The sequence below is a fragment of the Fulmarus glacialis genome, unplaced genomic scaffold (assembly GCF_000690835.1).
Source record: "Fulmarus glacialis isolate BGI_N327 unplaced genomic scaffold, ASM69083v1 scaffold1292, whole genome shotgun sequence".
Taxonomy (NCBI): Eukaryota; Metazoa; Chordata; class Aves; order Procellariiformes; family Procellariidae; genus Fulmarus; species Fulmarus glacialis.
The window spans coordinates 1-26,415 of record NW_009196995.1 but is presented as its reverse complement, the minus strand read 5'-3'; the positions used below and the strand labels follow the sequence as shown (position 1 = coordinate 26,415).

At 42.4% G+C, this 26,415-nt stretch overlaps 1 protein-coding gene across 1 annotated transcript; it reads left to right on the top strand.

The window, feature by feature from the left end:
- The first annotated feature begins 10,723 nt into the window (after positions 1 to 10,723).
- SLC3A1 (solute carrier family 3 (amino acid transporter heavy chain), member 1) lies at positions 10,724 to 25,845 on the top strand. Its single transcript, XM_009572364.1, has 11 exons — positions 10,724 to 11,150; positions 12,371 to 12,550; positions 13,684 to 13,838; positions 14,880 to 15,005; positions 18,269 to 18,388; positions 19,416 to 19,540; positions 20,850 to 21,048; positions 21,807 to 21,957; positions 22,433 to 22,464; positions 24,451 to 24,552; positions 25,408 to 25,845. Exons 1-11 carry the CDS (start codon positions 10,724 to 10,726, stop codon positions 25,843 to 25,845), a joined length of 2,055 nt encoding a protein of 684 aa, XP_009570659.1.
- Positions 25,846 to 26,415: the final 570 nt, after the last annotated feature.

The window sequence follows — 26,415 nt, the reverse complement described above, 5'->3', positions numbered from 1 at the left end:
GACCTTTAAAGGTCCCTTCCAACCCAAACTATTCTATGATTCTATGAAATTGGACAGAATTCATAGAATGAAAATGCTGTCTTGTGAGATAAAACACTACTTTTGGGAGTTAGTGTCCAGAACTTAGAAAGGGTACCCAAAAATGTTTGGGTATGTTATATTCCTTGCGAGAGTATTAATTTCTCCTTGCAAATCTGAATTGTCTTTTTAAAAAATGTGCTGAAAGAGAAACTGTGGTGAAAACAGCCCTAAAAGCTGTCTGCACTGATGTATTTTAGCTACTTTTTGGGGGGGTGAACATGTATTTTAGTAAATATCCTACATTTAGAAGTTAGTTGGAAACTTTGAAGTAAATGCATACATGTTAAAGTCTGATTGCATTAATGAAAAGATATTTCCCATTATTTTTGTAAGGAAATTTCTTAACACCATCCCCATCAAATTCATTCTGTGAATATTGTTTTTGTTTTGCCAGGTTACTTGCATGCAAAAAGGTGGACGTCTGCTTAATCTTGGACAAATAATCTACAGTATTTAATTTGTTCTTCTTAGGAGAAACTGGAGAATGTGGTCTCAGTTTGGGTTTTTTTTGATCCTTTATCCAATGGTTCTCTTCAGTTCATAAACACATCTAAGTTTAACGGTGCAATAAGGATTTTGGCCTGGGTATGTAAAGCAGATGTGTTTTTCTAGTGTGTTTAAAATAATAATAATGTTTCAGTTTTGGGAGCAGAGAATGTGTGAAATCAAACCAACATACTTTTTCCAGCTCTCCTAAATCTGCATTTAATTTGGCAGGATATAGTTGTAGGAAATACTCTGCTAATGCAAACATTGTGCGAGGTGATTAGAAGTGTGGTGCTTTACAACAACTTCTCAGTCTCTACTTCTAGTCATGGACACCTTTTTTCATTGTACTGGGTGACAAATCTTAAAATGGTGAAATATATTTTACATTCATCTCTTCATTCCTACTCATCCTCACCTTAAAAACATTTAGCAAGTTCCATACTGTAGCTTCAGAGATTACAATTATTGCATTTAACTTGCCACTCAACTTACTAGAGGGGAAAAAATGCAGAGATCCGAGTATGTGAGTCATTGCAGCAACTTTTTTTATATGCAGTTATACCATATTTCAAGTGCTGCTTCTGTGAACTGAATGAAAAGAAAACAGAAGTTATATCTTGCAGACATAACTTCTAATGTGGTCTTAGTAGCCCCTATGCTTTGAACTGCATTAAATAAAAGGTTTTGGATGAAATTAAGGAAAAGGAGGAAAAAATGTACAAAATGGGTATTGCATTATCACTGATGTTGTACCTGTCTTTCCATTCAGCCTTCAGTACTGAAATATTTTCAAGATCTATCTTTGAAATGCAAACTGGTTTTGTTCTGAGTGGGTTAGAGTCCCACCGTACTTGGTACTACAGACTAGTAGGCAGAATGGCGGAGGTAAAAGCCAGAGAACTATGAGAGAGTGCATCGATGACCTTACAGGTCTTTTCCAACCTAAATGATTCTATGATTCTATACAGTGAATTTTGTTTGAGGTATCCGCGGGGGGGGGGGGGGGGGGGAAATGGGTATGTGTGGTAGTTGTCACTCCACTATTTGAGTGGGGGGGGGGGGGGGGATTTAAATGCACTATGTGAATACTTGCTGAATGTCGGATTAAGTTTTTCTCTGGTTCACTAGTATAGACGAGCTAGGTGTTGAAACTATTTTATGCAGATACATAATGTGAGATATTGCACCTGAAGAGCCCACGCAATTCATTGGATTAATTAAGTTCAAAATGGAAAGCCTGGTATTCGCTGCAGGCGATGCTTTCTTCAGCTTTCATTAACTGTTTTCACCCTGATAATCTGGGTCCTTGAATGCCAGGCGATTCTGAAAGAAAACTTTAAACTGTTAGGGGTGCTTATGCATTCAAATGGCATATAATGTTACAGCTCTGTTGTCAGATAAAAGCTTATTAGTTTCACTTCAAGATTTCACTTCCAGGCGAAGGATTATAGTATAGTTCATAATCCTAAATGATATATACCATGGTGAAGACCTAGCTGAAATTCCTCTTGCTGTAGGACAACTGACATCAACAATAATCTAAAACCAAAACAAACCCCCCGCCAAAACACCAAACCCAAAACAAACCAAAACCAAAAACCAAACCCCACCCTTGAAAAAACCTGCTTTGACAACATTTGTTTATCACTATTTTTAGAACAGAGTCCCTTTAAGCCAGGGTAGGAAGAGGCAGACTCATCTCATAGGGGCTTTGCTATAGGAGATGTTATATGAATGGTTTTTGAGACGGTTCCAAAGAGAAAGGTAGCTTTTGGGAGGTAGTCAGTATGGCTTGGGCTAAGTAAATAAAATTGTCCAGGGAAAGTGTAGTCAATTTTCAAATTGAAACTTGGGAATATTTTCATGAGTATTTCTGGCTCCTGGACTTCCATTCCCCATCTGTTAATCAGGAGTGGTGCCATACTCCTCTTTCCAAAAGCAGTGAGAGGAGAAATACCTTAAAACTAAGGAAGTCCAGGATTTTGGTGTTCTCTTCTTTCCTGTGCAGTAGTCTCTGTGACGGTGTTGGAAAGCTGTAGAGGATTACAGTTCTGGCATTACAACTGCAGATTCAGTTTGGCCTTGCTGAAACGGAGTCACGTACAATGGTTTGTCTCGCACTGTAAGTACCTTTACGTAGGTGATAGGACGGCTGAGGCATCCGATGTGGACTGGGTTGTTTAGCGGGAAGGGTGCTGTTCGTAAAGGGAGACAGACCTAGGGAGAACTGTAGTAGTATCTGTGTGGAAATGAGAATCAGCCCTGAGTTTTGTGCCTTATTAGGCCATTTCTCGTGTATGATAAAAACAACCCTGCCATGCTGAGCATAGAAGATTCTGTGTGTTTTTAGTACATATGTAGAAACAGTATAGTTAAGAAAAATACCACCGCCCACCCCCCACCCCCCCCAAATTAATCCTAAAGAAGACAATATGGAAAACTAAGTATGGATAGTGACTGTCACTACATTGCAAGAATAATTCTTTTTTTATGAACTAAACACACTTTTTAATAGTAATAAAACCCTAGAATGTATGGATCACATATTCGCCTCTTGGAAGGTTTTTTGTGTCCTGTTGTCTAGCGCTTTCCAAACAGCGGTCTTGTCGACGTGCTTACCGTGTGAACGCTACTTATGTACTGCATGCATTGACAATGTTTTCCCAGTGGTGGTGGTAAGTGCGCTTCTTGTATTTCCTTTGGTTTTGCACTTTGGTACAATAAATGTGCAATTGGGAGGTGCTTTATACACGTACAGAAGGCAGAGAGAGCAGCTGTGGGATCGTACAGAACCTGGAGTTAGTGCCTGCGGGGTGTGTGGGAGCAAGAGGGAAGACAGTGAGGCTGCAAGTCAGAGGTGTGGATGTACTGCGGTCGTATGTAAAAGGGAAGAGCACGCCTGTGTAGGAACTGGAGGGAGGTGGTGCTACGCGGCTGAAGAAAGGGCCATGGGGAGATTTGTAGGGTGGTGTTTAGAGGTTAATACTTAAAATTAGGGGGGTTTTAGCAGTTATTCTAACTTCTGGGAAGTAAGGATTGTCTTCAATTTCAGTCTTTGTATGTTCAGGCTAATGTGAAATTTAAAATTAAGTTCTGCCACCTATTACATTGAATGGTACGTGTATCTATTTGGAGATGGCTTCCTAGAGTTGCGAAATCTTTCTTTGCAGAGGTCTACTTTGTGCTGGCCAAAGAGCACCTTCCTTGAATATAGAACCTTGCATGCTCCAGCTCTTGCCATGCAGCGTGCTAGGTTAATCCACCTGAGTTGGAGAAGTGGTTTTTTGTTGGTTTGGGGGTTTTTACAGAAATGCGTACTTCCAATTCTTTGGTTTCACTCCCAATGTTCATATTGGTTGTACACTCCTTTGCTCACATTCCTGTTGCTGGACTGTTATGGTCTGATGTGGAGTCAATGAACTGTTGGTCGCAGACAGGCATTGTAAAAGCCTTGGGATGCAATTCAATAGTAGGGTGTGAAGCTGTCTGTACAAAGATTAGAGGTTTCTGTCAGCAGGAAATTATTTCAGGGGAGCACAACCTGAGTAGGTTTGATCGTGAAATGCCTGCCACCAATTTGATACATGTGAAAAAAGCAAATTAGTTGCCGGAAGGCCTATTGATATGCACTGATAGAGACGGGGAAGGAGTAAACTCACTATTCTAAGCTCTGGCGAGGCTCAGTGGAGTGTTATATATAACTGTGTGATACTACGTGTGTAATTCCTGCAAGTGGGGAAACTGAGGCACTGTGAAAAGCAGTACAGCTCGTATAGTGTGGTGATAGTTGTCGTCATGCAGTGTCAGCCCTGCAGAACACAGTATTCCTCTCCTGAGAGCTCCTCGCTGAAAATCCTTTCATCCTTCCACATGAGGAAGTGCTTAGTGCTCAACAGACCAAAACTTGCTCCATGAATGTTACTATTCCATGAATGTAAATTGTTGTAAGAGGTAAGTTGTAGCATGGATAGATGCAGCTTGCTATGGGGTGCTGTCTCTTAGTAACCCAAAGGATGGATGCGCTAGTGATGCAGTGCAATGCCATTCTGGTTTTGAGCTTGGCTTCCTGCGGGGCTGCCTAGCTGTGCTATTATCAATTTCCCGTTTCAGAGGTCTTTCAATAACACCAAGGCACTCTTGAGTGTAGAGCCATCAAAACTTCAGCAATAGTCTTTCAGGGTTTAATAATGTGCTGAAGACCCCCAGCTCATCAAGGGTAAAATCGAGGTCTGGGTCTCTCACTGGCAAAGCTTTTAAGGACTAGACTGGAAAAGAAAATTCTTTGAGAGTTGTCATCCTTTAGGACAGAAGTGTGATGGACAAATGCCATAAAGGGAAGAGTGGTAACAGTGTAAATTGAGAAGGGTGCAGTTACGTGTGAGTGAGCTTCCTCCTGGAGAGGCAACAAACCTGGAGTTTACTCTACAGTAAGTTTTTCTGTGGATGCGTGACAGTACGGTGTTTGAGCCTCTGTAGGGGAGGGCATCCAGAAGGAGTCGACTGTGCGGGCTGCTGTTCTTGCAGCTATGTTAACAGCAAGAATTAGAGGATAATTGTTTTCATTAAAAATAGTGGGAGAAGCCAGCCATGCTGATCACCCATGGGGGGGCAGGGGCCGGGTGTCTCCTTCCCTGAAACCTACCCCTGAAACGTCACGTGAGCCAAGCAGTAGCTAATTACAGTGTTTATAACGCCATTAACCTTTAATCGCATAGTCCATCAGTGGACTGAGAACATTAAAAAAAAAAAAAAAAAAGAAAAGAAAAAAAAACCCAAACCAAAACACGTCACGGCGTCCCACGCAGTTACGTTTTGCCACCCTCCAGGACTTCAGGCTGATGGCAGAAAGCTCACGCAGGGTCAGGGATGCCCAGGGTAAAAGATACCGCATCAGAAACTTGTTCCTCGAGAGCGTCTCTCTCTTGACGGCTGCCCTCTGTGTCAAGGGAGGACTTTCTTAGTGATGAATGAAAAGTAGCTTTAAAGGTCAGATTATCCATCAGTCTTGTGGGAGCCACTGAGGAAAAACTGAGAACCACAGTGTTTGCCTCTTTACATGGGTGCAAAGCTGGCCCTGATTCTGTAAATAATGAGGTTATATTTAGAGGTAAAGTGCATTATGTCAGACCAGTTCCAGTGGTAACAAACCATTTAATGAAAAAGCATTAAGCAAGAGAACTTTTTAACAATAAACATCTTCCTACACTTAGCACATTAGGGTGCTTAATCACCCCTCTGTATGGTTTTCGGTGTAATATGTATGGGATCGAGTAACTAGCAAGCTACTTGGCATTTGTATAGCATCAAACAGCAGACTACTTAGCCATGCATCTAAATAATTACATATAAGAAATACTTGTGGAAATTAACCCCTCCATCTTATAGAAATAACCATGGCAATCTGTGTGGAGATAGCAGCTATTACTGCCCACATACTGATTGGTTTTGTTTCCCTATCTAACCCTGAGGTAAACAGAATAACTGGCACAGAATGTGAAGTGTTTTCTTTACTATTTAATGCTTTTCAGTGGGTTCTGCTAACGCAGTTGCATTGGCTAGTTACTCCTGCTAAACTATAAAATTGCTCAGGAGGGAACCGTTTCAGAATTGCTTGAGAGCAAGCCAGCAGCATAATGCCTGCATACATAAAATATATTTTAAAAGGAAAAAGTTAAAGCTCAGTGGGAATTGTTGGTGATCTGCCTCTCAAGATGAAGTTTACAGTTCCCCTTTATCAAATAATTTCAAGGTGAGCAACTCCTCAAGTCGAGGAGAGAAAAAAAAATAGGTCTGTAACAAAAAGAAAATACCTGTGTGGTTTTATTTTTAGCCTATGAGGAAAAAAACCATATAGGAGGAGGTACCAGATTCTTGGGCTTGTTCTCCAGGGTCCGTGGTAGGTGATCGTCCAGACCTATTCTAAGCTCCTTGGCTGTATTTTTTCTCCAGGTTTTCTAGAAGAATTTTTAGTATTCGAAGTCCAGGTGTCCAGCCTAAGCGTACCTGTGCTCCGCGGGTCCTTGCCTGTGCCGCAGCTCTGCTTGCGGAGCCACGGGGGGTCGATCTGAAACCTGTCTGCCTGTAAGCACAGTCAGGCTGGCTGTAAAAAAACGTATGTTTACCAGGACAGCGACCCGGTTGTTTCCAGGATGGTTTATGTTCTGTTTTAACCTTAAAATAATTGAGGGTGTCCCTGTACCTTTGCGTGCCCCGCAGCTGCTGGAGGGAGGTTGAGGTAGCGCGTGCACACGGATTCGTCCACACTTGGCCGCTGTGTCTATCTGCCGCAGCGGCACAATCCTCTCTTCAGCCAGACCCTTGGCGACTAAGACACGATCTGTCCTACTTAAGGTATAAACCAGCCTTTAATGTTACTTGGGGATTACGTTAGGACAAGAGGGGCTGTTCCGAAGACACGGTGCCCGTGCGGCAGGGCTCGCAGAGCAGGCCTTGGCCCTTGCGCCCTGCCAGGCGTTTGAATCGGGGGAAAGTAACGGTTTCCCAACCCCGCGTGCGGAGACCAGCCGCAGCTTCCGACTGCCGAAATAGTACGTTGGCCTTTATCAGTTGTGAGAAGTATGCATAGGAAGGGTAACCTCCCTGTATCTTTAGATCAAGCGCACACGTCCATGCAGGCAATTATCACCGTTAAGTTTACTGGCTTAAAGAAAAGGCCAGGGGGGGGAGGGGGCTGAAATACTGACTTCGAACCAGAATTTCAACCGTGTTTTGGGTAGCAGTGGTGTAGTACTTGCGTGAAGTGGGGTTAGGTCCCTGATCCTCTGCAGTTTTCATGCATGATTGTGGGTAAGCCATAAACAGAATTTAAACCCTCTCCCTGTTTTTGATTCCAAACAGTGTTTGTGGCTGTGAGACTTTTTGCTCCCTGGCTTTCTCTAAGGGACAGGCAGGGATGTGCCAAAACCAACGTTAGACGTGAAGGCTGTGATTTGCCTGAAGAGTTGGTCAGTCGAGTAGTTGTGCTTTGTGTCCTGGCCCCTCTCCCTGCCTGTCGTCCTCCTTCTCTTCCCCGTGCTGGGCTGGCAGAAACATTTGTGTGGTCTCATAAGGACCAGGCGGATTAGGAATAGAGCTGTCTGAGGAACGAAATAATTATTTTTTTTCCAGCCAAATCTGTTTCCAATGTGGTTCACTGCACAGCTGCCTAAACACTTCACCTGGCACGAGGCAGGGGGCAATGCAAGGCAGGAACAAGCAGTCAGGGATAAGAGTTGATTAAATTAGCATTAAATGCTGGTGAATTAGACATCAAACTGCATCCTAAGTCATGGTCATGTAGCATTGCCTATTGAGCAGCTATTTGTTATGATAAATTACACGTCTGTGTCCCAGTGATGTACCAGAGATGCTTTCTGGGACTTGCAGAAGTGCTGATCTGTCTGGAGTATGTAAATCTCTCATCGTATGCCCATGTTGCAAAATGGTAAACGTGAGGATCCTCAAACTCGGGCTGCATTCTTCAAAAGAGACGCTGACGGTGACTTGCAGCAAGTTCTGCGTGACGCAGTCACAATGTGGTACCAAGCAAACCGACAGCACGGCTGGCCTTGGCTCTGCGGGTTCGTGTGTCAGGCGTGATGTTACAAGGAGGAAGGAAAAGAAGTTGCAATTGTCTTCCAGCATGAATACATGCTTCGTATTTTCTACAAATGCAGGGAGGTTGTCCCTGTTAGTCTGGTAGGAAAGACTTGGAATGAGCAGGGCGGTGCTGCTCCTGTTGGATGCAATGCTATGGCTGGGAATGCATTTTAAAAATAAACAAAAAGCAAATAAGGAAGCAAAACAACACGGCTACTTGGGTAACCAGTGTACAGTCTGCTTGGCAGTGTTACTCCTAGTTGACTTTTTTCAGTGAATGTCCTTCTTCAACTTTTTTTTTTTACATACTACTTACCCCCCTCTCTTTCTAAATATCACAGCAGGAGCCAAGCCTCACCTTATAGGCGTTGGTTTTGCACAGGGTCGTGATCTGGGAGACTTGGCTTTGTTCTTGTGGTGAGTGATGGGGTTTTTGGAGGGTTATGTGCATTGCTGGGGGTATGTGTACATAGATATTCTGTGCCTATGTTTTTATATCTATTCATATGTAGATCCATATTCTCAACTCTGATTCTGTGTTTTTGCAGCCATACAATTTAGAAACATGCGGAGGGGAGGGGTGCAAAACAAACAACCAAAAAACCCCAAACAAACAAAACCCAACAACCCACAACTGCAGGTGCTGTGAGTCTGTCCCCGGACTTTCCCAGCCCCGGCACTGAGCCCCCTCTGTGCACCCGACCGTCCCGAGCCCCGTTGGCTCGGCCGACCCACGCGTCCGCAGCAGGCGCCTGTGTTTCGGTCGTCCTTTGCTCTTGCCTCTGACTCGCTTTGCTTCCCGCTGCGCTTGGGTGCTTGAAGGAGCTTTTGGGAAGGAAGCCATGGGGGTGTTTAAAACTCCGAGTTTGGGTAAAAAGCAAGGTGGGGAGTAGTAAGATCTCCAGGTGCACGTCATGCAATCTAAAAATTTTCTGTATTTACACATTTGCTATTTTAATCTGAAATCAAGTCACTGAAATGAAATTATTTAAGGTGTGGGGGGGCGGTTGGTGTTATGGAAAAGATGAATGAAGTATACAGCAAACAGACCGACACATTCAAACCAGGTACCGAATACAAGCTTATGCCCCGAGTGTACTGCGCCTGCCTGGAAACTTTTACAACCTACTGATACCATGATATTAAGACTGCAGAGTCATTAGAAGGGAGGCTGTTTTAAATAATTTCCTGGCAATACTGAATTACGGGCACTGAAACTACTGCCGCTATCTCAAATGCTCCGGCAGCTACCTGCCTCTGCACAGGCTGAGGCTGCTGCCAGGCGCTGCTGAGAGAAGGGGAAGAAAAGGATTGAAAAAAGGCCTCCTCTTAGCTCAGCTGCTGAAGTAATAACATATTTTTGAATCATTTGAATATTGCATGCTGGATTTTTTTCAGTCATTGGTTTATAAACTCCTTTCATGGTTTGAGGCAAACATAATAAATACTTTTCTGAGGCCAAAACCAACCTTTTCTCTGCTGCGGTTGCTGATGGGAGCTTCCCTGGGACCCTGACCCTATGGTTGTGGGCAGGTGTTTGCTTTTACGTGTGATAGGGCAGCTCCTTGGCAAATGCGTATTGCTTTGTGTTTGCTTGGGTATGCCTGGGCAGAGGGCAGGGGCTGTCTTGGGGCTGCAGGCTCGCTGGCTTGAGAGCAGCTGGGGCTCAGGGCACACAGATGTGTACATCTGTGCTCGCTTGTGCAGACTGTGGACAATGCTTTCTCCTGGCTAGAGTAGTAGAAAGGGGGGAAAGAGGGAGAAGGGAAAGGTCGCTTTCCTTTAAAGAAATTTTTTTTTTAAAAAAAAAAAGGGATTTTAATAGTGGGCAGTGGGTTTTTCTCTCTTGAGTCTTGCTTGTGCCTGTGCAGAGCTACCCTGTCCTGACCTGGGGATAGCTCTGGGCGTAGCAACCTGTCACATGCCGTGAATCGCAGGATCGGTATGTGCCTTATCGTGATTACTGCTTAAGAGTTGTGGGTGGGCTGGGTTGGGTTAGTTTAGGGGGTTTTGAGTTTCTAAGCTGTGAGAAACTAAGTGCAACCGGGCGTTGTATCTTTACTTCTTAGTTTGTATTCTTGGGCCAGAAGTTGTCAACACCTTGTTCCTGCTGGCCGTGTTTAAATTACTCATTAATGGTCAGACTGCTTTAGGCGGGGGAGGCCATGACCAATCTGGAAAGCTGCATATTTACTACATCTTTTATTGATAAAAAACCCCAAGTTTTTCGCTGCTATCAAAAGGAAGAGAAGTTTGGTATACTGGAGAGAGCAACACTAAACATAACTCTGCTCGGCCGGTACGAGCAATAGGCTTGCCTCCCTGGAAGACTGTTTTTTCCCGTAGCCTTTTGTTATCTTGCTGAAGATGTCTATTATGTGGAAGAGCAGGAGCACTTTGCCCTTTTTGTCTCTTTTTGAACTTTGACCAGTTGGTCAGGATTGATTATAAACCCAGATGCTAATTACGCTGCTTCTCATTTCATTGAACAAAGGTACGTTGGCACGCTTCCTTGCTGTGGCCGGAGTCTCCAGGACAAGACCCATGAAGTAAAATGGTTGAGGAGGAAGCTAAGAGCTTACCAATGGAGCTGAGTGAGAAGGGAGGTGTGGAGAACAACGGATTTGTTCAAAATGAGGGTTTTGATGACAAGGAGACCGATACCAGTAACCAAGAAGAAATACCAAAAACGTGCAATGTTGATGTGGACCTAGCGGCTATGGAGGAGCTGGCGTTGAAGCCCTATGCGGGGATGCCAAAGGAAGTCTTGCTGAAGTTCTCCAGCCAAGCCCGGTACAGAGTCACCAGGGAGATTCTCTTCTGGCTCATAATCGCCGCTGCCGTCATGCTTGTGTGCGCTACGATTGCGATTATTGCGCTGTCTCCAAAGTGCCTTGATTGGTGGCAGGCCAGTCCTATTTATCAGATCTATCCTCGTTCCTTCAAGGACAGCAACATGGATGGGAATGGGGATCTGAAAGGTGGGTGAATTTCCATTCTTGCTATGTGCAAAGCTGTGTACAAGTAATCCGTGTGTGTATGTACATAGGTGTGTATATACATGTGTAGATACACTTAAAAAAACATAGAGAAATCTCCCGACTGAGAAAGCCACCCTACTGGAGGGAGGAATAAAAGTTGTCTGACTAATCATTAATGGCAATTCACATTCTCATTAATACATCTAGGAGCTTCTTGCTCAAGTTGTTAAATCTAAGCCTGGAGTTAGAACAGATGTTTAGGGGTGGGGCTGAGAGCGAGCAGCAGCACAACTGCCATCAGAGTAAAATATCTCCACAAAACTGAGGTCAATCAGGAGGACGGGTGGTGCTGAGCGCTTTGTCATATGAGGTTGGCTGCCTCTCCATATGGAAAGTGAGAAAAATAAAACTGAGAAAGAGGAGAGGAAGACGTTACTTTTTGTTCATGGTCTAGGTGTTTTTGAGCTCTCATGAGTGCATTGAGAAGGGGTACCTGATACTAAGAGGCAATGCCACTTACCAGTAGCTTAGCTGAGAGTAAGTTTCAGAAGGGGAAGGCTCAACACCGTAATGGACAATAAACTTCTAAACAAGAAGCACTAGCTGTAATATACTCTACCAGCAAGAGAAGAAACTGTTTCTGTAGTTGCATGCCAATAGTAACATGTCAGGAAGATAGAAGAGATTTAGGGTTAAACCCCCCCCACACACACACACACAAAAAAACCTCCCACCAAACAAAAAAAAAAACCCATAGGAGACTTTTCCTAATGGCAGGGAAAATCTGGGATCTTTGCATCAAAATTGTGCTTCCCTTCGGGTGGTCTGAGGATTAATTGATGTTCCTTGAAATGGGAAAGCAATGCTGTTGCTGCATTTTAAGAAAATACTGGAGTTTGTCTTCAGAAGTGAGTGTTAAATTTATTAAATGAAACTGTAAATCTTTTTATAATACAGGGTAGAAATTTGCTTTGATAAGATGGTTTTTTGAAATTCCTGCTTTATCTTCCTTATAAAAGTGGCTTTGAATGGTTTCCATTCTCATGCTATCCCTGAAGAAATCTCAAGATTGCCCTGCTGCCTGAGACCAGTGAAAACAGAGGATAGTTATGTATCGGAGGGACCTATGTGCCATCTTTGACTGAGAGCCCACGGCAAACACATTTCAACAGAAATATTTTGTCTTTTCTAAACAGATTATGCCCTTTTCTTTTAAACAGGTATCCAAGAAAAACTGGACCATATCACGTATTTGAATATAAAAACCATCTGGATCACCTCTTTCTATAAGTCTCCCTTAAAAGGCCTTGGATATGGAGCTGAAGACTTCTACGATATTGATCCCATGTTTGGATCAATGAGCGATTTCGAGAATCTGCTTGCAGCCATACACGATAGAGGTAAGCTGCGACCCTGAGCAAAATAACTCTATTTAAAAGACGTTCACTCATATTATACAGGGGTACCTTGTAGTGCTAGGTTATGGTCTGAGATTTCGATTTGTCCATCTGGCAATTCCCCCATGGTGGCGTTGAGCAGAAGCAGATGGAGGTGCCAGTGAAGGGAGCATGTTAGCTCCACAGCAACGCACGCTCTGTGATTGCTGTTTCCTGCCCTTGGGCGCTGGGGTAGTGCTGGGAGCGGGACCGAAGGTGCGGGGAGTTACAACAGCAGCATCAGGCTGCAGTACATCCTCTGCAAGGCATGGTTGCCTCCAAGGATGTTTGTGTGTGGTAGGGCTGACATACTGTCTGCGCTGCCTGGTGCATATGGGTGTGGGCATCAATAGTCCGATGGGATCAAGGCTGAGGTACAGTTGTTTCTGCCTTTGAATTTTATGACTGATGGCTGCTTTCTGGAGAAAGCAGGAAAACAATTATGGTGCTGGGAGGGAACATACGCTTCCTTCCCGCCATTGCATCCTTGGTTGGTGTGTTTATGCCTTAGACCAAATGTTTGCTCAGGTGTTTCCCCTTTCAGCTGTTGGGCTGAATGGAAAATGGTTTGCCAGTCCCAAAATCATTTGGGATTTCAAAAAACGTCTAGTCTTTAAGAAGGATGAGGAAGAATATGTGTTCACTGGTGCTAGCCTGGTGAAATGCCTTCCCCACCTGGGAGGTGGGAGACAGATGTTGAACTCAGAGTTAGTAGAAGTGGTTAACAAGCAGAAATCTGTTCTGATTTTTCTTCCCCCTCCTTCCCCTCCCCAGCAATGGGCAGGGGGGAGCAGAAAGATGTGTTGCAGCTACTTGCAGATTCTCGTTAGACTAACTGCATCACTAATCTGAGGCTTTTTGTTTGTGCTTGTGCATTCCCATATCAGCAGCCAACGGGGCTGTGCCGGCTCAAAATGTAATGTGCTCACCAGTCCCTTGAGCCTAAATCCTTCCAGCAAGAGCCTTTCTCTTTTGCCAGACCCCTGGGAAGGAAGAAGCCCAAACACTTCTGACACTGCATTAAGAAAAAATGTGAGCTTTGTCTTAAAAAGGTTGAATTTAATTTTTTTTTTATGGTTTGATTTTTTTTCTGTAAGGGTTAAAAGTGATAATGGATTTAATACCAAACCACACAAGTGACAAACACCGATGGTTTCAGCTGAGTCGCAATCGGACAGGGAAGTACACAGACTACTACATCTGGCAGGACTGCACGCAGGCTGCTGGTTCCGTCACTCCTCCAAACAACTGGGTAAACACGGGAAGGGACACGTGCAAATCCCAAGCTGGATGTAGGTTGCCATATAGCAAAAGCAGCTGTAACGTAGTTGTCCCAATGTACACTGGGTTATAAATGCCCGTTCCGAGGTGTTATTGAATTAGCTAGTGCAGATCAAGATTTAAACCAGCTCAGGGTGGAGGGGTTCCTATTTCAAATAGAATTTTAAAAATTACTTTTGTTTCTTTCCCTCAGTGTTAAATCTTCACTCATTAAACAAACAAAAAAGGGATAGTTGTGCACAAGTTGTTCACGCTCGCCCCCTTTGGTGTCTGGGGACTCTGCTCTAGAAACTTCATCTCAGCTCCTCTGAAATCATAGATGGTGGGGAGGGAAACAAAACAGAGTGTTCTTGCGTTTTTTTCCTTTTTTCTGGAAGGTGATCAGGCCAGAAAGTGGGTCACCTATTTCAAATATATTTATTTGAAATTTGAACTGATGTGTGCATGATTAGGAACTTGTATATTCTAAAAACTCAAGGTGGAATTAATATTTTGTACCAGCTAGTGTCATTTCTCTTTAAACTTAAAGTCTTAAGAGCTATCTTAGCTTTTGGAATCTTTTATTACAGAGATTATAAAGTTAACATTTTAACATGCTGACTGGTTTTGGCGCTTCAAAGGGATAATACCAGATTGCAGAAAGCTCTAAGTTAACTAAAGCTATTTTTAATAAGTTTTAGGAAAAACAATTCCAAAATAAATGCTCCCACCCATGTTTTCCCCTGTATTCTGAATAATTCCCAGTGAAAATCTACTTAAAAAAAAAAAAGAAGAATGAAACAGAACCTTGAAAAAGAAATACACGTGGCGAAGCATGGCTAAAGGGAGAGCAACTAGCAGGAGAAGGAAACGTAAAACACAAGTACCAAAATTACTCAAAATTTAGTCCAATGATTAGGCATTTAGTGCTTTATTATATGCTTGTAATGCACCACATCTTAAAGTATGTATAGGCGTAAATGTTTGTTAAATTAAGAGTTCTGATTATTTCCCCCCTCCTGTATATGGGCAGGTGAGCGTCTTTGGGAATTCCAGCTGGCAGTTTGACGATGTGAGAAAGCAGTGTTATTTGCATCAGTTTGGGAAAGGACAGCCAGACTTAAATTTTCGCAACCTTGCTGTCCAACAAGAAATCCATGTAAGTATGTAACCTGCTGCTGCTGCGCCAACAGCAAAGCAGCTATTTCTATACTTAATTTCGCTGATTATTTGTGCTGCACAATTTACAATCTAGTTGGAAGTAATTCAAGGGTTGCAGTGTATGTAAACAATTGAAACAAAAAGGTGTCTAGACAAACATTAAGTTTATAAGCAAAATTCAAGCTTGATGCTGTAATGCTTCCAGTATCGGAGCTACATTTCTTCAAGTCTTTTCAATTTAAAAGCAACCAACCAACCAAAAAAAAAAAAAAAAAAATCCAAATAAAATTGTCCTTGAGTGGAAGTACTGGCAGCGGGTGGTATTGCAGTCCTCTGGATTATAAGAAGGTATGACTATGGCTTTTTTTGCTGGCTTAAGTCCCCTGCTCTCACAAGTGCCTGGCAAGATCTTGATGAGTTTTTGGAACAGGCTATTGCACTTTAAAAGGAGCTCCCTTTCCCTTTCTCTTCCCACTAAAGGCTATCTTAAAATTGCTTCGATGCTTCAGGAGCCCTCTACTTTTCAGCCTAACCTTATTTGCAAAATGTTCATACTTAGCTCTCTATGAACCAAACCTGTCCTTCAGCTGAAATAGCTTTTCCCACCCTTGTTTACGCTTATTTGTTTTTTCAGCTCTGACAACATCCCTCTTCAGCTTTTGTTAAGCTAGATTAAATGGGGTGGGCTTTTCCAATCTTCCCTGAAGTGAGAGACTCTCCATCCCTTTGTTTAGCTGCCACTTATTCCTCGCAGCACTTCCAGCCTGAGGTTTTTCTCAAATGCAGATGGCCAGAATTAAATAAATTTAACAGAAAAGATGTCTGGGCAGAATCTTTTCCAGTGGCATAGGTACTTCTCCCTCTGTGTCCTAAGATTGCTGTTAACTTGCTTTGAAGTTGGTGTTAGTAGTCAAATAATCCAACATGACTGCTGCCTGGAAGCAGTTAACTGCTATCAGCCCTAGTCTCCATCAAGAGCCAAGGATGAAGGCACTTAGCACCCTTTGGATGTTGTATCAAGGACAATTAATGGAAGGATTGACTGGAAGGTAAAGGGGGTCTTGCACTGAAGCCTATGCTGAAACAGAGCTAAATCACTCAAGTGGAGAGAAGTTTTTATCTCTGTTGATACAAGGAGCTGTTAATTAGCCAGTCAAATGTGGGGATGGCATGTTGTTTTAGCAAAGAGATGTCTGGATTTTCAGGGAAGTGAGGCAATGCCGATTTGAATTACAAGGAATGCCTGGGCTTGTGGATAAGGGGGAGATAGTGAGTTTCGACCTGTCTACATCTCTGATGACTTTACTGGGGAGAGGGATGGACAGCCCTCACCGCGAGAGTGCTTCACCAAGGCAAGGTGGTGCTCTGATGAAACCTCATGCCTGTCTGCATCACGTCTCCCAGCAGACAGTGTAGAATTCATTAAAATATGGGGAAGTGGGCCTGAACATGGGGAGTCTAACAATTGCTCCTTTTTTCTTTTCTTTTTTTTTTCTTTAAGTTATACCCCTTCAGCTACCTCAAGTGTTTTGATTTAGTCCTTAATTGTTTGCTACTTTATACTGTTGAATTTTGGTGCATTTCTTTAGCGGTAGTTTTCACAGCTGCCCAGTTCTACTGTGAACATCTCACTGTCTCTCTGGGGCCTCTCCCCTCACCGTGGGTACTGCATGTGCATGAAGAAACAAAACACTTTTGGTCATACTTGTTAAGTAAAGCATGAAATGAGACCGCTCTCGAGACTGATCCTTGAAGAACTCCACTAGTAACTTCTTCACATCTTGGTACTTCCCTTAACACCACGTCTTTCCACTCACACCTTTTTTCCTAGCATCGCACATACTTTTCAATGGTCCTGGCTAATTTTTTTTAATGGTACCTGATACATTACTGAAGCTCCAGTAGCAAATAGATGCTGCATTTCCTATGCAAAGAAATGAAATAAAAACGAGTAAGTTTGGCCTGATAACACCAACGTTTGGTAAATGCTTATGAACATCATTAATTGCTCCAGCATGTTAAAGAATAATCTTTGTCTAATATTTTAATTCAAAATCCTGTTTCAGAAGGTTAGAGCTGTGGGACTGAGCAGGAAGCAAACTTACTCTTCCAGAGAAGCTCAAGTCTTTGGTTTAGCCAAAGGGTATGTGGGAGCAATGAAACTTAGCAGCCACTGTGCTGTAGCTTTCTTGCATAAGTAAAAGTAGATCGGCCTCAGTGAGTACCATGTCAGTGCTTGATATTTGCACTGCTGATACCTGGTGTTGCTTTTGTGATGAGCACGTATTTTGGGTGGAGTCAGTATTGGACAGAGACCATATCGAGAGCTGCTGCTTTCAAAATGGCTCTACAAGAAAGTACAACTCGGTAAGGCGGAGTCTTTATTTGTCAAACAAAAATCTGTAAAGCTTGAGCGTGGACTAGTTCTATTCCAGCCTATTCAGGCAAGTGTACTTCATACATTTAAAAAAAAGGTAATTCAATAGCTGTCTTAAAAAGTTTTTGTCCTCAGATGAAGAAAAGCATCTGATCTAAAAGAACGTTTGCAGAAAACACTCAAGGACTGAACTTTAGAGCTGTTTGTTAAAACTACAGCAATTAAAACTGTAGTAATATAATAGCTACTGAAGTAGGATATAATTTTACTAATAGTGACTAACCTTCGAATTTGATAGTGAAATTACAAATCAATAGCAGTTAACTTGGATAATAATTTTTCGTGTTCCTGCAAAATCAACAAATAAGCCTGAAAATAAAATAAAAAAATTCACATCAGTCAAATAAAAGAGAACAAATGTTTTAAGAGCTCTGTTGTATAAAAAGAAAATTGGTGGCACAAGGTCTGTGCAGAACAACACATTTTTGCATATTTGAATCAATGTATTCTAATTGTGTGCAGCCATGATGGGTGTTCACCAACAACAGCGCTTAGCATGAGCTCAATTGTTTTGATGGATGAGATTAGAAACAGCTTTTAGTGAGGCATGCCCTGGCTTTGGTCTCGTGAATTATGGGAGAAGTTACAGACCAGTCTTTTTCTTTTCTATACTAGATGAAATAAGAAGACATGCCCTATCTAGATCTTAGTTTGACCTTAGATCGACATGATTCACTTCAACTTCTAGTAAAATTTCAAGTACAAATTAAAAAATAAATTATTACATATTAATACCTACTAATGGGTTTAGTTTTCTTCTTAAGTATGTACTATTTTGAACAGGATGGGCTCACTTGGAATTCTCAACTTTTACCTTTGTCTAGGATATCATCAAATTTTGGCTTGGCAAAGGAATCGATGGATTTAGTTTCAGCGCTGTTAAATTTCTTTTAGAAGCAACACATCTCCGAGATGAGCCTCAAGTGAACAAGTCCCAGAATCCAGTAACGTATATGTTCTGTCTTTGCTTTTTTCCCTGTATTTCCCACTGGGGCAAGAGAGTGTATGTTTTTACTCTTTTGGGTCTTGACTATGGCTTTAGGAAGACTGAGTCAGTTGTGTCCCTTGGAAGGCAGGTGGCTCCTGGGCGCTCTGCAGAAGGAGCACATACAAGAAAGATGCCCCTGGGCTGAGGGTGTAGGTCAGTAAGATACCTGCAAGCAGGAGCGCTGTGGGTGGGAAGAGACTTGTCCATATACACTTCATAGTTCTGTTCTGACACTGTTGCTTTGAATTTTCTGTTTAAAATAATTTGCGTTTCAATTTATATTCTAAAAAGACCAGTCTTGTGATTTTAATAGTTGATTGCTTTGTCTTTGGGGAGCCCACTACAGGAGGTAAGCTCAGAGCTCGTGCCCACTTGCGATCCCGTAAGCAGTCGCTAGCACGTATTTCTTCTACGTTGCTAGTAGGAATCAGAGTAAAACAAAAAAACCCCTCATATTGGCAATATGTCACAGTGAGAGGTGGCCGGACACATTCAGAAGCATGGACCCTCTTATTTATGCTATTTGCTTTTCCTGAGGTAGGGAACTTGGTGATGTTCCCAGGTAGTGCCAGCACTAAGACACTGTTCCCCTGCGGAGTTGGGGATCGCATAAAACTGGTCAGCTCCACAAGTATCGTTGCCTTTATAAGTTACGACAACAATGTTGTCTATCTTTCCAGCCTGGTGTGTGGCCACAGCACCTGCTGTGCTCCCTGCTGCAGATGGGCTCCGTTGGTTAGTGTTGCGGGTGGACTCTGCTCTTGAAGGACGGGATCCAAAATACTCAGCCCTCTGCGATCATATCTTTAGAGTTCCCCAAGTGCAGTTCAGCTCTGCACTGTTAATGTTAGTATGCTAAACTCATTTCAGTTAAAATTTATCTGGACTTGTGCACTGTCTCAGGAAAGGATGGGAAGAATTTGGAGAGTTCTGAAATCTAAAATATTGGTGAACTAGTGGGAAATATTGCATTCTTCTTTAAGGAGAGTATCACAGCCTATTCCCAGCTCTACCATGACTACACAACCACGCAAGTTGGTATGCATGATATCATCCGTAGCTTCCGTCAAACCATGAATCAGTTCAGCAGTGAACCTGGCCGATACAGGTAATCATTATTACAGCTAGTGAATTTTTCTCTAATATTTGTCACCCCTTTGCTAGCAATAAAATGCTTTTTTTAATAACATCATATGCCATAAAAAGTTTTCTTCCTCAAATGCAAATAGAGGTGCATAGGCTGTATTACCTGTTCCCCAATGTGTGAGGGAAAGGAAATGAATTGACCCTGGTAGTTCTGCTGTATCTATGCATTGTACAAAAGTAAGCAGAATGGGCGACCATTCTGACCACAGAGACGCTGTAATTAATCAGGCTGATTTATTGTATAGTATTAATAGTACTGTTCATGTCAGAAACATAGCCAGAGATTGTTAAAGTCACAGAATGGTTGAGTTTGGAATGGACCTCTGGAGGTCATCTGGTCCGACCCCCCTGCTCATCAGGGCCACCTAGAGCTGGTTGCTCAGGACCGTGTCCAGATGGCTTTTGAACATCTCCAAGGATAGAGACTCCACAACCTCCCTGGGCAACCTGTTCCAGTGGCCAGTCATCCTCACAGTAAAAAAGTGCTTCCTGATGTTCAGAGGGAACCTCCTGTGTTTCCATTTGTGCCCATTGCCTCTGTTCCTGGCACTGGGTACCACTGAAAAGAACCTGGCTCAGTTGTCTCTGCACCCTCCCTTCAGATATTTATATATGTTGATGAGATTCCCTCCCTGAGACTTCTCTTCTCCAGTCCCACCTCACTCAGCCTCTCCTTATAGGAGAGATGCTCCAGTCCCTTAATGGTCTTAGTGGCCTTTTGCTGGACTCTCTCCAGTATGTCCATGTCTTTCTCGTACTGGGGAGCTCAGAACTGGACACTACACTCCAGGTGTGGCCTCACCAGTGCTGAGTAGAGGAGAAGGATCACCTCCCTTGACCTGCTGACAACACTCCTCCTAATGCAGCCCAGGACACCGTTAGCATTTTTTGCTGCAAGGGCACATTGCTGGCTCATGTTCAACCTGGGGGACCCCCTGGTCCTTTTCTGTAAAGGAAAGCACGGAAATTGCTGGAATGGAGTTGTGGATGTGGATTCAGAAAGGTAAGACTTCAGTCAGATACTTACAGCCTTTTGTTGACTCTTGTAGATTTTTCTCCAGAAATTTCCAAGAAATACTTCTCCTTGTCTCCTTGTCTGCTTTAAAAAATATTGTTTCTCTGTATTAATCTTTTTTGATGGGGAGGAGGGAAACGAACGTAATTCTTAACGCTGTGTTATTTTCTAAGTATGTCCAACACCATTCCTAGCTTCCTTCTGCTCTGTGCAAATCAAGAAGAGTCAAAAAAGGTACTTGTGTACTTCTTTGTAGGTTTATGGGTTCTGATGGTGATGAAAAGGAAGACATTGAAGCAACAATGATGTATTATGGAACAACTTTTATCCAAGAAGCAGATTTTCCCTTCAATTTCAACCTAATTGACATGAAAAATCTATCGGGCAATAGTATTTTTGAAGCTGTCAACTTGTGGATGGAAAACATGCCTGCAGGAAAATGGCCAAACTGGGCGGTAAGAGTTCTAGACCTACTCTTATGGGAAGGGCTTGTTTCTACAGGTGATAGAAACCTACAGGTGATAGTTCCTCTTATGGTGATAGAAATCTCCCCCACATGCACACGCTGATTTCAGTGGGATCAGCAGCAGCCTGAGCCTATGGCTGAGGTATAGTACGTATCCACATGAAACTCTCAGCTGCTGTAGCCACAGTTGTTGGCACTGGCCAGCCAGTTGGCTGTCCTGCCCTTCGATAACAGTTACACTCCCCGTGCAAGGGTGACAAAAGGGAATTTATGATCATGCCTCTCCTGTGGTGTCTCCAATGTAGTATGGGGCATTGGCTTAAACCACCACTGGGGATGGGATTGGTACAATTATCCTTGGCCATAAACTGACTCAATGCAATGGATTCTGGAAACCTCCCAGGGCTGGGGAAGAACACAACAGGCAGCTTGAGGGCAGTTAACTTAAAACATGGTCTTGCTAGGAAGCATGTTTGGGATGTGCGAGAGATGTTTTCAAAACAAGCACCACCTTCACACAGCAGAGAAAATGGCAGGAATCTGAGGGAATTGCAATTGTGCAGGGTTGTTATCTCTCCTCACTTCTGCCTCATGTGCTGCTGGCAGGGCTTCTGTGTGCTAAATTATTCGGGGCGGAAGTTTGTACTGGCACCAAAAAAAAACCCCTACTACCTTGTTAAATTAGTTCACCAATTTCACATATGCATGGAATTTTATAATGTGCGTTTAATAGAATGATGTTTTCAGGTTGGAAGCCCTAATGCTGCTCGGATTTCATCTCGGATAGGGAAGGAGTACGTCAATGTTATGAACATGCTGCTTTTAACCCTCCCTGGTACCCCTGTAACTTACTATGGTGAAGAAATAGGTATGGAGAACATTCCATCAGAAGATGTAAGTGAAGAGCGTATAAACTCTGATCCTGTTGTTTTAGTTCCGAGTAAAAATACAAGAAAATCCAAGAACTTTTGTCTTACTAACCAAACCCAGTCCTTTTCACTGTTTAGATGGTTTTCTGTGTTCCCCATGGCAAAACCATTGGACAGCACATGGAAATGGCCAGGCCAGAGACCAGAACCAAGGCCTTGATGTGTGTCTGAACTGCTAGACTGCCATCATGGTCCCCGATTTCTGTCCTCTGCCAGATCAGTCTTGCATGGTTTGCAGTGGTGTGGCTTTGCTTCGCTTCAACAGAAAGGGCAACAAGTGCCAACACTGGGCCTGGGCTAGTGGTTAGGAGAGGTGCGTTACAAGTCTCTGAGGCAAGAGGAAGCGAGTCCCTATCTCCTTCCTCCCACAGAAGTACCCTAATCGCTATGTCCAAGTCCATTATTTCCTGGCTGCTATTTAAAGGAAATCAGAGTTCATGAGAGACCGTAGCTACAGCCACCATCTCCTGCAGTCTGCTTTGCTCTGACTATGCCAAGGCACCTGTCTAAGCCACAGCCCTCTACAGTGTGCCCAAGCTCTGAAGAAAGGGGTGGGTGTACAGACCAGCCCCTGCTTAGCATTGCCTGGTGGCAAGCAGAAGTGGCTTTTGCTTGTCACGCAGGGTTTTTTGATGTGTCTTTTAGATCCCTTTCTATAAAGGATTTAGGTACCGGAGCCTGGGAATCAAGTGCCTAGCTCACTTGATCATAGCTACAAGTAATACATGACAGGGTGTTTGTTAGATTACAGAAATTTTCAAGTAAGTTTATTCAAGCCCAAGGGATTAAAACAAAGTGTCTGTGCCTTTCACACTGTGCTGACCTGCATAACTTAAAAGCTTTCACGTTCAGCCCCTGTAATTTCTTGTCTCTTCTGTGATCATACCTGACTTCTGTTGTGTCTTGTTGCCCAAGATGTATGGGCATGACTGGAAAAGGTCATGCCCAAAAGGGAACAGATCAGCTCTGCCTCTCATGACCATATTTGAGCACCATGAGAACATGGTTCTATGGCAGATGCTGGTTTCACTGTGGAAAGCCTCTGTTAGGGAATGAGACAGCCTTGATGATGTTACCAATGGTGTTGGCTAGTTTTGTACCACCGGGAAAGAGGTACTTGAAGAAGCACGGGATCATCTCCAGGTTTGTCTGATTCAGATGTGAGGAAATTATTCTCTGATTTAAAAGGAAATCTCATTTCCTCTGAGAAACACCTAGGTCAAAATACCTCCTGCATTTTCTTCCTGCTGCTGATTACTGCTGACAGAATGATACTCTTCAGAAAAGTGGCTTGCCCTTGGCTCCTCAGGGTTTACTCTATTTTAGTGGCCACCCTGTGGCTCATGGCTTTGTAACAACACAAAACCACTCTTCATTCAGTCTGGAGAGGAAGAATCCCTGATTAATGGATGTCTTAAAAAGATGGGAAGTATTTGTTCAGGGTATAGCTTTTAGCCCCAGCATTTGAAACACTTCAGGAGAAGCTGAAAGAGGTAAAGATGAAAGGGAGTGTTACCAGTGTTGAAAACTTAGGATTTTTTTCCCCTGCTTTTTAGAACATGCTAAAAGGAGAAACCCGTTATTTATAATGTCACAAAGCAAAGTGACAATTTCTTTTGTTGAGCTGCTGTTCTGACAGATTGTATTGAAAAGTGCCCTTTATATGAAAAACAGTTTTCATGGAAAACAAACACTCAAAGTATGTGCAAAATATTTTATGCCCTCTTATATAATTAAATTTAAGTGTCAGATCTTTTGGCAAGCTCTTCAATAACAATGAGGAAGCTTTTTCAGAATTTTTCTGAATTCTTCAAAATGAGAACTTCAGACTTTTTACATTGACACTTTTTAATCAGCTAAAAGCTGGTTTTCAATACATTTTTTGCACTTGGAAATAATTTTATCTTTCTAACACAAACAATCCTGTCCAAATTGTACCCCTTGCAAATGTAAGCTTAAAGAGTTCTCAGGTGAAAAGTGTGATGGTTACAAAAGAACAGACACTGACTAGCATTTACTAGTTGTTTACTGTTTTTTAACAGCATCTCTTCTTAGGACTCATGACCTCATATATTCACTCACTGCATGTCTAGATATTTATCAGAATACCCTAGCTGTCATTAGTAAACTTTTATCCGACCATCTTTTGGAAGGGGAGGCAACTCTGGTACAGTCATTTGGGAATTCCGCATTTTACCTGGTGATGCTGTATCCATGAGACCATCCATTCTCCATTTCAGGAACTGTCTTGACTCTTATTTTCTCTTTAGATTTGGAGCAGGATTACATCCTCCTTATTAAATTTTAACTTAAACCAAAGAAAGCAATACTGAAATGGTGACTGTTTGGAAGATGTGAGAACACACTACTCAAGGCATAACTTTTTAATATACTAATCAAAACAAGTAACTTCTTGGTAATGGCTCTGACACCACTTTATTTTCTAGGTGACCTTTCCAGAGAAATCCCCCATGCAGTGGGATGGCAAAGTTAATGCTGGTTTTACTGAAGGCAACAGTAGCTGGTTACCTGTTAACTCTGACTACCAAAGTGTAAATGTTGAAGTAGGTATCTATATGTGTGACTAACTCTGATGTTTGAAAAATATTTTAATGTATCTATATTGCTCTGACTTCTTTTACTTAGTGGGAATTGGTGGTGTAGCTAGTAAGAACAAACTCAAGGGAGGAAAATAAAAAGGCATTGAATCCTAATAAATTTTATTAAAAAAGGAAATCCTTGCATGAACAAGCAGTCTAATTCATCTATATTCATTTAAGCAGGGCAACTGCAATTATAATGTAGATGTGGCAATTTGATTCTTTAACATCCTTTTAATAATTTTAATATTAATTTGAAATCTGGTCTTTTTTCACTTCTATTACTATAGAAAGCACTGGCCTTGTAACAGGAACTTAACATAGACCTTCTCTAACGTAAGAAAATAAATTTTTTGTCAAGGCAGTTGAGCAGTGAATCAAACAGATTTTGCTGATCTACAGTGCTGACCAGAATTGAAGACCAAAAAAAAAAAAAAATTGAGGACAGGAAAAATAAAACACAAAACAAACTCTAACTTCAGTAGATTAGACTCAGTGAAAAAAGTTCAGTATCAAGCTTTGAATGGCCGTGGCTTTCTCCTGAGTAAACAGAACTGTAAGATCATTGTGGGAGGAAGAAATAGTGTCAGTGCTGGGGAAATTGTGTCCTGCCTAATAGCCTCGGTCCACAAGCGCCAAGGAAGTGCATGAGAAAAAGCAGTTTTTCAGTGGAATTTGCAGACAAATTTGAAGAGAGATAATTGTCAAAACGGAATTCTAATAGGTGTGTTCTCATCAGACTGCGTGGTCTGTGAGAGGTAAGTAGTATTTCCTGTGTTCAGTGCAAAGAAATGACCCTGTTAATGCTCACTGTTGCAGATCCAGATGACCTGGTCCAACTCAACCCTGAATTTGTACAGAGAGCTAGCTTTACTTCGCAACGAGCTACCCATTCATCGGGGGTGGATGTGCTACATCTGGAATGACAGTAATGTTTTTGTGTATGTGAGGGAATTGGATGGGTTAGACAGAGTCTTTATGATGGTTCTCAATTTTGGGCAGGAATCGACAGTAGACCTGAAAGCTATAGTTCCTGGCCTTCCATCTGAAGCTATTATAAGACTAAGCACTAATTTTAATAATGCTGGTAAAGCTGTCAATACCAAACTAATTAAAACTGAAATGGGAGAAGGCCTGGTCCTCGAATATAAAACAGCAAAGCCTGTTCACACTATGGAAGCTTTTCAAGGAAACTGTTTTGTGGCAGAAAAAGCTTGTTATTCCAGTGCCTTCAATTTACTCTACATAAACTGTTAAGTGCAGGAGTAGAATAACTAAGCTTTCATGTTAATTTAGAAAATGTTGGTTTCAGGGAAATGCTAAAGATTTTCAGTTTTCTTTGGCTTTTAAAATTTTGTGTGGAAAATAAACATCCTGAAAAATAAACCAGATACTTCATTGTCTTGCATCTGTATTGGTGATGAAAAGGAAAAAGTATGGTATAAACTGTCCCTCAGGGTCTGTGGAGAAGAAAAGTAAACCTGTCCTAAAAAACTGTCCTGTTTAAGTGTATATATTTTTGTGAGGAGAGAGAACAGTTGCTTTCCGCCCCTTACAGTTGCTAGTCATTAAGAGCTCCTGAATCCAAAGCCTGTGGCAGTTCATAGTAACTTTTTAGAAGTCTGTAGATTTGTAAAACTTATTCTAAAGGGGTGGCCCTGTATTTGTTAAAATAGGTAAAAGCAAGCAAGACTAATATATAAAGTTGTGATGTCTTATCTCTTCTCTCAACTCTAACAGCTCCAGTTATGCTCAAAGTTACAAAAGATAGCTAATATATCTAATTCTACACTCAGGACTATATTTCCAATTAATCCGCGCCCCCCC